General features: G+C 34.7%; 1 protein-coding gene across 2 annotated transcripts in view; it reads left to right on the forward strand.

Moving 5' to 3' along the window:
• TBK1 (TANK binding kinase 1) overlaps window positions 1–13816 on the forward strand; it is a 37633-nt gene that overhangs the window by 5029 nt on the left and 18788 nt on the right. Inside the window, exons 2-10 of one of the 2 annotated variants that reach the window (XM_087934435.1) lie at window positions 1118–1226; window positions 1514–1654; window positions 2349–2478; window positions 3719–3900; window positions 5816–5976; window positions 8276–8386; window positions 12053–12232; window positions 12390–12586; window positions 13684–13742. In XM_087934435.1, the coding sequence (XP_087790561.1) occupies window positions 1140–1226; window positions 1514–1654; window positions 2349–2478; window positions 3719–3900; window positions 5816–5976; window positions 8276–8386; window positions 12053–12232; window positions 12390–12586; window positions 13684–13742 (1248 nt within the window). In that variant the 5' untranslated portion in view covers window positions 1118–1139. The remainder of the gene's footprint in view (window positions 1–1117; window positions 1227–1513; window positions 1655–2348; window positions 2479–3718; window positions 3901–5815; window positions 5977–8275; window positions 8387–12052; window positions 12233–12389; window positions 12587–13683; window positions 13743–13816) is intronic. The other variant, XM_087934436.1, reaches the window with a different exon arrangement.

Consider the following 13816-nt stretch of genomic DNA (forward strand, 5'->3'; position numbering starts at 1 on the left):
TTTATGAACTCCTTGACATAGAACTTTGCCAAAACAAATTGCAGTGTAAGTTTTCAAACAAAAGTAACACAGGCAAGTTGCTCTCCTTCTCTCCTTCTCTATTCTGTTGGGCTCAAATGAAAAATCTTAGATTGTGCAATTCTTTTTCTATTTAATGCAACTGCCTAATATACATCCATCTTAACAAATTTGAGAATGCTAGGTGTTTTGCGAAGAACACACAATTTTTTTTACTGATATGGAATTGAAGTTGTGTTTCTTATCTGTTTTAAACAGCATTTATACAATATAATTACATTATGTATGTGTGTGTATAGGTGGTAATTATATATACATAGATTGAAGACATGGAAAAATGATACATTCGCTTTTACTGTCTTCAATTCAAGTTTAAAATTGCTGTTAATTTTAACTCATAAATTTATTAAGATGTTTAATTAATTAAGCAGAGAAGTCAGCAGATGCAGATTACTGTATAGCATTGGTAATTATTCCTGTGTTTGAAAAAAACATGTTTCTCCATGTTAACTCCATAAAGGAATAAAATTTTGGTAACAGCAGGTTGCAGCACCTTGAGAATGTGATCTTGAGAAAGCTAAGCAGATTTAGATCAGGTTAGTGTTTGAATGGGAGAAAGAAACTATAGTAAACTACAGCAGATTGGATAATTCAAAGGACATGGGGGGGGAAGCAATGACAAAGCAGTAATTTGTATTGTTACAAAGAAAACATGTCGTCAGCAGGAGTCAAGCTCAGTTCAGGGGAATTCTATGATGGCTAAATACTTTAAATATGAGTGTGTATTGAGATATACAGTATCTGGTCCTAGTGGTGTTCTACTTAGAAAATAAGGCATTTATTTATACAATAAGTTTATGCTGTTTTTATTCTTCACTTTTTAATAAAAAAGGTAAATGCAGTAATTGGTTTAAGCTAGAATTATTACCATGTTTGTTTTTTCTCCTATAAACAGGAGAAAAACTATTTTGGAAATCAGTTAAAATTACCTTACATGAATATTTGCTATAGATCTAAAATAAGAATAATATACACAATGTCTTAGACATATTGGCAACTTAATTCATGAAGTTATGTTTTGTTTTTCAATCCCAATAAGATTTTACTGTTTGGGAGCAAATATGCAGAGCACATCAAATTATCTGTGGCTTCTATCAGACATCCTGGGACAAGGAGCTACTGCAAACGTTTTCCGTGGACGACACAAGGTTTGTATAAAAATAGAATTTTACTAGCTGAAAAGATTTTTGCCTAGGCTCAACATAGAATCTTTTCTTAATTTCTCATATTGAATGGCATTTATCACCTTATTAGATGTAAGGCAGATTGTCTTAATAACAGAGAGATTGTAGCTTTTGTCAGATAAATATTCCATGAAATGTTTTTTAAAATGTCATTAACAGTACAATTTAAATGGACAGGCACATCCATTTTTCAGAGATGATCATTTTAATGATTCTGGGCTTTTTCTAAATGAACCTAATGTTTCTTACAGAAAACTGGAGACTTGTATGCTGTCAAAGTATTTAATAACTTTAGCTTTCTTCGTCCTGTTGATGTTCAGATGAGGGAATTTGAAGTGTTAAAGAAACTAAATCACAAGAACATCGTCAAATTATTTGCCATAGAAGAAGAGGTAATTATTATGTAGTGATATATTTTACTGAGCAGCAATTCATGTTTTGCATTTGGTATTTATATTTTATTATGCCACTTTCTTAATTTTATTCTGAGATTCATAAGGGCATGTTGACATATAATAATGGTAATGTTATAAAAATGAACAATCTCCTTGCTTCCTCTTTTGGAATGTTCACAAGAAAGAGATTAGAAAATGTGCGCATACTTTACATTGTCTGTAGATTAATGTATCTTTCACAGTCCCTAGACTGGTTGATCTTAATTTTGCTTAAAGAAAGGAAATGAAGTTTTTACATTGACTTGCTTCCATCAACCTTACTTAAGAACAATAATAATTTGTTTGGATTCAAATAACACGATAGACTATCATAAAAATGAAATAAAAATGAAAGCTTCTCAACTTCAAAAGAACAAAAGGAGCTAGAGATTCCAAGAGGCAATTAGTTTTGTAATGCTAAGTGTTTAATTCCAAATCCAAACCCAGAATATGCACCCTTTTCTGATGTTTGTGCAGAATTGTATGATCAAATTAATTACATTTCAATTCATAATTAAATTATATAATTAAACAAGTGCTTCTAATAGATTTGGTCATAGGTTAGCTCATTAATCTAAAGCATAATTTATACTTCACTGTATTTCAGATTTTGTAAAGTCTTTTAATATAAATTAAAACTTTTTTTCTCTAGACAACCTCTAGACATAAAGTCCTTGTTATGGAGTTTTGTCCATGTGGCAGTTTATATACAGTTTTGGAAGAGCCATCTAATGCTTATGGATTGCCAGAAACAGAATTTTTAATTGTATTGAGAGATGTTGGTATGTGACCGTTATATCATTAGATATATGTTTATTGTACTTATTCCAACTTTTAGCCCCAAGTATTATTTTGATTATTATTTTCATTTGCGGATTTATGGTCCAATAATACCTAAGGACCTATAGTTTAAAAACACTGTATAGTTTGGTGTATGATTTTTTTGGCATTCAACATTCATCTACTTAATTAGAATGTATTTGATTTGTAAACTAACAATTTGAGTATAGTTTCTTTTAACTGCAGTCGGCACACATATTCCAAGCAGTGTAACAGGAGTTTATCTCTAAATTGTAAAACTACAAAGAACGTGTTCCCAAAGTGGCCAGGTACATTCTGACTCAGTTAACTTCGTTGCACCAGTTGTATGCTTCCTCTGGCAAAGCAGATGCAGATAGGGTGACATATATCTCAGTTGTATCCAGGTTATATATATTTAGATAGAATGAATGCTATCTGGAGCTACAGTTCAAAGAATGGACTAAAAATACAGGTAGCTCCAAATGTGGCAAATAAATGAAAGGAATTTTGTTGCTGGTGGAATTTCATGTTATTATTCTGGGCCCAAATCAGATTGCTGATCTTAAAAGCTTAATCAGCTCAGCAGAGACATTACTGTTCCATAAAATTGATTGGAAGGAGTTGCTGTTTATACAGCACTAGAAGTACATTTGAAAGCTTGTTTGATTAGTAATTAATGTTCTGGGAGACCATGAGTTCAACTCCTGCCTTTGGCCCAAAGCCATTTGGATGACCTTGGACAAGTCATATTCTCTGAACCCTAGAAGCAAGCAGTGACAAACCACTTCCATAAAAACTCACCAAGAAAACTGCAGGGATTTATCCAGGCAGTCACCAGGAGCCAATACTGACTGAAAGGTCACCTTCCCCTCCAAAAAAGATACTTTCAGGATACGATAAAGAGAGCAAGACCATTCTGAAAATATCTAGATTTGAAAGCCTGCTGAAGTTATTTAGATGTCTACAAAACTTGATTTAATTTTATACACTTGCTTTATTTTCCATTTTATTATTAAAATGTGCGTACTGTATATTTATCATACACAGAAGCCTTACAACCCAAATTTGCTTGCTGTCCTTCTTGGCATTTGCTAATCCATGTTGAAATAAAATAACTGAAAATAAGATATAAGTATCCTAATATGGTATCATGTTTCTTATCAAACCTACCTAATTTTGCAATCTACAGACATTTTTAAAAATTTATCGTTTATATTTAAGTGGCTGGTATGAACCATCTTCGAGAAAATGGAATAGTGCATCGTGACATCAAACCAGGCAATATAATGCGTGTTATAGGTGAAGATGGTCAATCAGTTTATAAACTGACAGATTTTGGTGCTGCTAGAGAGCTGGATGATGATGAACAGTTTGTCTCTCTCTATGGAACAGAAGAATATTTGGTAAGCTCAATGTTTTTTCTTTTGCTTAATGGCTTCTAAATAGAATTTTTAATTTATTAAACAAGATTTAGTTTATTAAACAAACCATAATTATCAGTTTGAAATAATACTATGCTGTAATGGCTGATTCACAAACAACAAACAAACCAAATTATATATCAGTTTTTAAAAATCCAGGATCAAATCACACATCCTGAGTATCATTTTAGAATGCACAGGTCAATCAAAAAGTTATCTTATGTAAAAATTATCACATTTGAATGTTCAAACAAGCCTGCCAAACATTCTACAAGAATGTATCCTATTAAAAACATCTCCCTCATTTTATTTATATAGGGAAGAAGATTAAAAATTAATGTGACCAAATTTATTTTAATTATTCTTCCTTTTGACAAGATAACTGCTGCTAAATATATACATGGTTAACTTTGTTCATATTAGAGTTTGTTTTGGTATAGAAAAATTCTGTCAGGGTAAGTTGGTGATTTATATAAGAATCAGTAGTTTCTGTTTATGACAAATCTTGTTTACTTAATTTAATTTGTATACTGCCACAAGCACATTTTTGTGACATAAAATACTCAAGCCTGTAGAATTTCACCCAATAGAATCCTATATTCTCCAGTATGTCAATTTGGGTAGACACATACCTTTCTGCCCAGAAACTGAGTTCTCAATCTTTTGCCCACGGTGCTAACTTATGGAGACTTGGAATCCCTCGCCCACCATCCAGTGGTATGCACATTCATTAGAGGTGCAGTTAACTTAAAACCACCTGTGGTACATAGGTACCCCACCTGGAACCTGTCCAAGGTTCTACAGGCCCTCACCTTGGCATCCTTCGACCCACTTCGGACAACCAGATTGTGCTTCCTAACCTTCAAGGTCATCTTCCTAGTGGCCATCACTTCGGCCAGGCAAATATCAGAACTGGCCCCTCTCAGTGAGAGTGGATCTTTGTATTTTCCACACAAACAGGGTAGTTCTACAGTTGGACCCCTCCGTCCTCAAGGTTTCATAGGGCCCAGGAGATAATTCTGCTGGACTTCTGTCCAGGGCCATCCCATGCCCTGGAGAAGAAGTGGCATACCTTGGATGTGAGGAGGGCGCTTCGCAGATACATCAAAAGAACATCTTCACATCATAGAATAGAATCCTTGTTTGTGTCATTCCAACCATCTTCGATGGGTACCAAGGTCACCTCATTGATCATAGGCTGTTAGATCAGGGCGTGCATCACCAAGACCTATGAGACTCAGGCTCTTGCAGTACCCAGACAAGTAACTGCCCATTCAACAAGAAGTGCAGCTACTATAGCTGTGTGGGCAACGCAGGACTCTGTTAAGGACATCTGCAGGACAGCGACATGGTCCTCCCCATCTCTTTTCGTAAGCCACTACAAATTGGACACCTATGCTTTGGCTGAAGTGGCCTTTGGCAGGAGGGTGCTCCATAAAGGTGCATACAGATATGGGGATTCAGGACTAGACCTTTACCTGCCCATAAGCTTTGGTATGTCCCGGCTTTGGATTCTCCAATTGGCATACTGGAGAAATGGCATTGGTCTTACCTGACATGCCCTTTTTCTGGATGCCGATAGAGAATCCACTCCCACCCTGGTGACCGTCTGGGCCAATACCATGAAGAAGTCCAACAGATGGCTACGCCTTCATCGAAACAGGGGTCTTGGTAGTTGACGGAGAGGCAAAAGATTGAGAACTCAGTCTCTGGGCAGAAAGGCATGTGTCAATGCAATGTGGATTATCCATTGGTATCCAGAGAAAGAGCATGTCAGGTAAGACCAATGCCCCCTCTACTTTATGGAAAGTAGTATATTGAAACTTGGTGCCTGGTGGCTCTTTATAATATAGCCATAGGGTTTTATGTCGTGTATTGTTCCTTCTTTGCACCTGAGCATCCTGACATGTATGAGCGAGCAGTATTGCGGAAGGACCACCAAAAGAAGTATGGAGCAACAGTTGACTTGTGGAGCATTGGAGTGACCTTTTATCATGCTGCAACTGGAAGTCTACCATTTCGACCTTTTGAAGGTCCACGCAGAAATAAGGAAGTGATGTAGGTAATTCAGAGGAAATGTTCTGTCACCAACTACCAACTAAACTGTCTACATAAAATTTTGGGGAAAAAATAGATAATTTCTAGAAATATTTTCTTTGGGGATTCTGTTACATTCTTGCATTCTTACAATATTATTTGCTTTGCAATTTATTTTTCTTTCTCAGATATGCAACAAGTATAATTTTAACATGGCTAAACATAGGAAGTACTGCATTTAAATATGTAGAAATGATGTTTTTTAATTATGTTGAAGGCAGACTTAATTTGGTATATTTATAAACCTCAGTTCTTCTGTTTATTTCTAAATATTAGATTGTTGATAACATGTAGGACATGCCTTCCAAAGACAATACTATAAAATGCTTTGAGTGACATAAGAAGCAATTTGGAATAAATTTAATAGTCAATTCCAGAAATATGGAATGGAAAGGCATTTTGGTTATGGCAATATTGCTGGCCTAGGAAGAGATATTTTTTGCAGAAAATCAATTAACATAAAAGAGTTACTGCTGTGATCATGTTTCTTCAATAGCTAACCAAATGGTTATGTATTCAATAGGAGTTCAATAATAGAGTGCTACTCATCTTGACTCAGTATGTTTCTTCCAATGATTGAGGCAATATTTAAATGAGATACATTTAATATCTATTATTTATATATACTTTTAAAACCCAACTCATTATTATGACCCAGATGGTCAAGACAAGGCAAGAGTCCTTTATTGCTCTCAATAAATGGTCCAGCAAACAGCCTTCCAATGACTGGTAAATCTCCACCACGCTACCTTGAAGGCAGCTACCCTCAGTTCCCTAAACAACAGCCCCTATATTACAAATAAATCTAGAGTAGGAGCATGTTCACAGGGAAAGGTCCAGGATTCCAAGTCCAGTCCATCTGGCTAAGCAAATCCATAAGGCAGAGTCTAGGCACAAGAAAAATGACAGTCCTCAGGGCAAAGACAAGGTACAAGGCAAGAGGTAGTTCTAAAGACAAAGCAAAGGGCCAAAAGCAGTTCACAAGACAAGGTCAAATGGCCAAAGACATGAGTCAATGGTGGGGAAGGATAAGCAAAAACAATTGTTCCTGGCAAAGACTTACTCCCCATGGCTTCTCCTTAAGTCATTCCATTCTAAGTATTCCTTGTAAGGACGGGTGGGGCGGCCTCACAAGTAGCCTTGCAGCCCTTCTCTGAGCTTGCCTGCACCCCATGCCTTGGATCAAGTAGAGGAGGCAGCTGTTCTTCCCCAGAGGATCTGCTGCCTATCAGCACCATTGCCTTTCAGCAACTGTTCCTCCCGTGTCTGTGAAGGCAGGCAGTTCTCTGGTCAACCATCTCCCCAATGCCTGAGGGACCTGGGACAGCATCATCCTCAGACTATGGCTTCTCCAAATATGCCAGGGGAGATGTGCCATCCCTGTCGGTCAGTCCTGGTTCCAACTCCTCCTCCTCCTCCTCCTCCACACAGGGTTCTGATGGGGCCATGACACTCATAAATTACTACTGCCTTATGGGAATTGCCAATACAGTTTTGATGAGTCTAATAATTTAAAGTTTTAATACACACATCATTTTCACATCAGCCAAAGTTTTCTGTCTGGACAAATTACTTTTGAAAAATAATCAGGCAATCCTATAAAATAATCAGGTATACATTATTTACATTCTTTAGTTTGAGGTAGAGTATGATTCTTCAATAATTATAGATGACCAAGGCAAACAAATGAACCTCTGTTGGATTCTCACTTTTTGCAAATGGAATTCTACTTACAAAATGTTTCCACTGCAAGAATGGAAAGTGGATCTGATTTTCATCGATTTTCTTGTCCCATGTTCCTCTTGGAAAGCAGGTCTGGAATGAAACAGGATGTGCGGCTTGCCTCTTCCCTTCCTTTTAATGGATCTCTGTGCATGTTATAAATAGAAAGAGCTCTATCTTTACTGGCTATAGTCCATTATAGAAGCATTATTACCCTTGTAATGTCTCACAGATACTTGTTTCACTATAGATGTTTCACTATCTGTATATATATAAATCTGTTGAAAAAAATAACTTTTTAAAACTTTTTTAATTTTCAAGAGATTTTCATTCAAATTTTTAATGGTCCCAAACTTTATACAATTAAAAACTGTTTCATGTTATAATTGGTTCAGTAACAGTTAAAATGCCACTTTTTTAGAAATGTAAGTAGTTGTTCTGAACTAGAAAACTGCCTAAGCTTGCTTTGTAATTCACATTACTATTACATAGTTTTATTATAATGTTTGCTGATTATGGTATTTTTTATATCTCAAAGGTATAAAATTATAACTGGAAAACCTTCTGGTGCAATATCTGGAGTACAGAAAGCAGAAAATGGTCCCATTGAATGGAGTCGTGATATGCCTATTTCCTGTAGTCTTTCTAAGTATGTTTTGTCAAACCATTGATTTGCTTACTTTAATATTGATTCCCATGTCATAAGATGTCGTGTGAAATGAAAAAGGCTTGTATGATTTTAGCAATTGGGGGAATTGATGATGCACAGGGCTTGAAATGGTTGAGAATCCTTTCTTAGAATAATCTGCATTTCTGAGTTATAGGTGGAAAAGAAATTTCTAGTTTGCAGTAGGACTTAATCTCTCTTCAGTTGTATTGCGTGAACATAAAAAATCTTTGCATGACAATATTTTATTAATTTATATTTAGTATTGCAATTTATGTTTCACAATTCCAAAAAGACTTTCTGAACATTTGAGTAGAACTCTCAGATTTAGATTACTTCTGCCTGAAAGTAGATAAACCATGGTACAGGTAATCCTCAAATTACGACAGTTCACTTTGAAGGTACGACATCACCTTCCCAAGTACTTAGGACACAGTCCCAGTTACAAATGTTGCAACACTACGGCAGTTGTTCACCTTTATGAACAACCACAGAGGCACTGCAACATTCTCCCTGCTTATTCCCTGGGCCTATGGAGACTCGCTTACCTTGCAAAGATCTAGTAAGCTGTGTCCACTCTAGCCTGTCTGCCCTGGTTTCTTTGCCTGCAGGCTCTGGTCATCTTTGCAAAAAGCTTTTGGCATGAAGAATGGAGGCTGGGTGGGGCATGTGCACCGCTCCCGTCCTCCGTTCTTCTTAACAAAAGCCTTGAGAAAAACTGGTCAAAGCTTGTAGGGGTGAATAAATGTGTCCTGGCAGGCTCTAGTTGTCTTTTGCAAAACGTCAGTGGATCAGGGGGACCTTGACCTTGACATCCCCCCCCCCCCAGTCTTCCCCACCCTGATGTGCACTTAATGACCTGAGCATTTTTAGAATAGAATTTAGAATAGAATTCTTTATTGGCCAAGTGTGGTTGGACACATAAGAAATTTGTCTTGGTGCAAATACTCTCAGTATACATAAAAGATACGATCATCAAAGTCAAGAATCATAAGGTTCAACACTTAATGATAGTCATAAGGTACAATAAGCAATCAAATCATACTATAAAACTGTCAATATAAATTGTAATGATACAAGCGACAAAGTTACAGTCATATAGTCACAAGTGTAAGGGGTTGAGTGATAAGGAGTGATAAGAAGATTAACAGTAATAGTAGTGCAGACTTTGTAAATAGTTGAACAGTGTTGAGGGAATTATTTGTTTAGCAGAGTTGATGGCTTTCGTGGGAAAACTGTTCTTGTGTCTATAGTTCTGGTATTCAGTGCTCTATAGTGTCGTTTTGAGGGAAGGAGTTGAAACAGTTTATGTCCGGATGTGAGGGGACTGTAAATATTTTCACAGACCTCTTTTTGACTCATGCAGTATACAGGTCCTCAATTGAACGCAGGTTGGTAGTAATTGATTAGCAAGTGCATTGGGTAAAATAGGGAGGGATCATGTTAATTTAATATGTTCCCATTAATGAATTTCTCGGGTTACAAATGTTAATTAGCAGGCTTATATTCATACATCGATGACTGCCTGAACTGATTAAAATCCCAAGTTTATCTGGCTTCTAATGTTGCAGTCTATTCTTTAAGTATATTTTTAGCTTCCTTGAGGACAGGCAAGCATTGAAGCAAACGTATTTTTAATCATTTAACATTTTTATTGAGTTATAAAATAAGATACAAAATACAAAAGTAAATAGGAAAGCAGTGGGGAGGAAGAGGGGGAAGAGAAGTGAGGAAGAATTAGAAAAAAAGAAAAAGAAGCATTGACTTCGGACTCTCTGTTGCAGTAAAACAAGGCATTAACATCAAATCACAACTTTTTGTTTTTTCATAATAATATAAACCAGCCATTTCTATAAAGATTTATCAGTCTAATTGGTAAAACCCAAAATCAAAGTTTCATTCTTTTCTACTTCAAGCACAAAATTCAGAAGCGGTCTCCATGTGGAAACAAAAGTACTTATATTCTTTTCTTTAATCAAAATAGTCAATTTTGCCACTTCAGCCAACTCTATCAATTTCTGCAACCATTCGTCCATGGTAGGAATTGAGGTGTCCTTCCATTTAGTAATAAAATTCCAAATTTCTTCTCCATTTTTTTTTTACTTTATTACATGTCCAACATAGATGATAAAAAGTCCTTTCACTTTTATACTTTGAATATTCATTTGATATACCTTTATACATCTTAAAAAACTTATCTAGTGTTAAATATCAGTGATACATCATCTTATAGAAATTTTCTTTTAGATTATAATTTAATGTAAATTTTAAACCCTTCATCCACATATTTTCCCATTGTTCAAACAACACATTATATCCAAATTTCCTTGTCCATTGAATCATGCAATGTTTTTACATGTTCACTTTCCAAATTCAATTTCAAGAACATTTTATAAATCTTAGCAAAAAATATGTTCATTATTTCCACAGAATAAAGTTTCCAATTCATTTTTAACAAAGTCAAATCCATAGCACTTTTTATCCAGTTTAAATCTTTCAGTTGTTGATAAGTAAGCATAACCTTCTGATTCAAGTTCTTCCCTTGCCTTTAATATTGGGTCACCAGAGTTGAAAGATAAAATTTTACCATACATCAACCCGTTTGTCTTTGACACCATTTCTTTTCTAAAGAAAGCTTCCTGGACTGACACGCAAGGAGGCAACTTCGTAGAGAGCCTTGTTTTATATTTATTCCAAACTTAGTATGGCACATCTAACAAAATGATTACTAAAAACATTAACTTTACTTTGATCGTAAGTAGCTGTGCCCTCCAAACTTTAATTCATGGCCCTCTAATTCAAGTAACCTCTTATTCTGGAGGCTTATCCATTCTTTTGACTAGGCCAGGCAGCATTCGTTACATATTTTTTTATCAACATAAATTATAATATGCAAAATCGCATCCTAATTAACCAAATGAGGCAACACTGAATTAATAAAATAACCTATGAAATTAGCACAATTTTACTAATTTACTAAATTTTACTAAAATCTTATTTTAATTTACTTTAAAATAAATGCCACTACAATGATAACATTCCTTATCTTTTTCCTTTGTTGTGCTTTAGAAATATATTATGTACTGTTTCATAGTGCAGAATACATGATCTGCCAGCTACTTTCTTACAAGGAATGATGAGCTATTGGATAGGGAATTGCCCTATTTCCATGAAAGATATCTGCAATCTTCATCAATTAGAATCACTTCTATCTTTTTAACTAAAGTGCATCCCAGCTACTTTTACCTTGTTGATAATGTATTCTTCCAGCCATTTAGTGATTGTTCAAAGTTACAACGGCACTGAAAAAAAGTGACTTATGACCGGTTTTCACACTTAAGGCTGCTTTTCACACTTAACTCATGATCACTTGGCAACCGACATGTATTTATGACAGTTGCAGTGTCCCACAGTCATGTGATCACCTTTTGCACACTCTGATAAGCAAAATAAGTGAGGAAGCCAGATTCACTTAATACCTGTGTTACTAACTTATTCAGTGATTAACAACTATGGCAAGAAAGCTTGTAAATAGGGGAAAATTTACTTAACTGTCTTCTGAGTAACAAATTTTGGTTCAATCAAAGACCACTTGTACAATAAAAATACATTATACAATGTAATACTATTTTCTTTGTAACCTTTTAGGGGATTACAGGTACTGCTTACACCTGTCCTTGCAAATATCCTTGAAGCAGATCAAGAAAAATGTTGGGGATTTGATCAGTTTTTTGCAGAAACAAGTGACATACTGCATCGGATAATTGTTCATGTTTTCTCTCTTCAACAAATGACTGCACACAAAATTTATATTCACAATCATAATAAGTAAGTATTTCTATAATTTTATTTTCATAAGTCAACAACAAGATCTATTTATCTGTTTGCCTTTAAATAGATTTTCCCCTTTTTCCCTTCTTACCTCTGGCTATTTTAAGGCATTGGGAGTTCTTTCTTACATATGTTTTTCTTCTTCTTTTAACAGTGCTACCATATTTAATGAACTTGTCTACAAACAGACAAAAATATCTTCACACAATCAAGAACTGATATATGAAGGACGGCGTTTAGTACTAGAACCTAGCAGACTGGCACAAGCTTTCCCTAAAACCACAGAGGAAAATCCTATAATTGTAATAAGCAGAGAAGCTGTAAACGTCATAGGATTACTCTATGAAGAAAGTATGATGGAATCATTATTTTTTTTATTAAAACTTAAGCATTAAAATATTTTTAGTTATATAAAATTTCTAACTTTTAAAAGCTATACTGTTATTATATGACAGTAGCAATTATTGTTTTTAAATAATAATAAAATAAGTCATTTTTGTTACTGTGTTGTATCCCTCAAAATTATTGCCCCAATGTATTCTGAATAGCCAGATTCAATCCTATCTAACTTTTATTGAGATAAGTCAGGATCCACTAAGTGTTTCCATCTGATGTTGGCAAATTTTTAATTCAGTTTTATTTGGAATGTATCCTGACTCAAAATTCTATTTTACTTATAGGATTACATATATAAGCAAAAATTATACATTTTTCATTGGAAATTAATTACTGAAAGCAATTAAAAGAGTTTTTTCATTTCATTTAAGAAATTGTTTTATCCTGAATTGGTACAACGTTCCATCTTCATACATTTCAAAAAGGATTTATAATGTTCATTTTGCTTTTTCAAAGAATTTTCAAAATGTAGCAAAATACTATAGTAAGAAAGCAGAAATTACATAAAAAAAGCAAAAGGGGCATTATTTGTGATCAAAATGGCAAAAGGGTAAGTGCTGTCTTGTGATCCAAGTGCCATTCCTTAATATCTCAATTATTTGTTGCACATATATACAAAAGGGATGCGACATGCTTTGTGACACTGTACCTGGCATCTTACAAATATTGACAGATACAATAACCCTGTGGCAACACCCTGCCACACACTCAATTTGAAATTTAACAGAATGTAAATTAACTTTACAAATAATGTAGAAATAGCAACAACATTAATAATGACATTTCTATTGGCAAAGAAATGGGTACTTAGTGGAAAAGGCTTTTTCACCATATGGTTTTCTTTAACAAATTGCATAGTTATAAGAGGATTAGTTAGAAAAATATATTCTATTTACAATGAATTTGTTCTTTCCCAAAATCACTCTGTGGTAATTTTTATAATAGTTGCCATTTTCTCAGATCTCAAGGATATGTTCTGGGTTTTTTCTTTTTTTAAATTCTGACTCTGTCTAATTTTTAATTTTCTTTTTAAACCTTCTGTTCTATTGCAGTTTTGCTTCCTAAGGTTCATCAACGTTATGACTTAGATAGTGACGTAAGTATGGCAAAAGTGAGTATCTCAGTTAATTATAATTACATGTGTATAAGAATGAATACTTCAAAGCCAGTGTGACTGGGCTAGGA

The sequence above is a fragment of the Pseudonaja textilis genome, chromosome 5 (assembly GCF_049901715.1).
Source record: "Pseudonaja textilis isolate UNSWEBS1 chromosome 5, rPseTex1.2, whole genome shotgun sequence".
Lineage (NCBI taxonomy): Eukaryota > Metazoa > Chordata > Lepidosauria > Squamata > Elapidae > Pseudonaja > Pseudonaja textilis.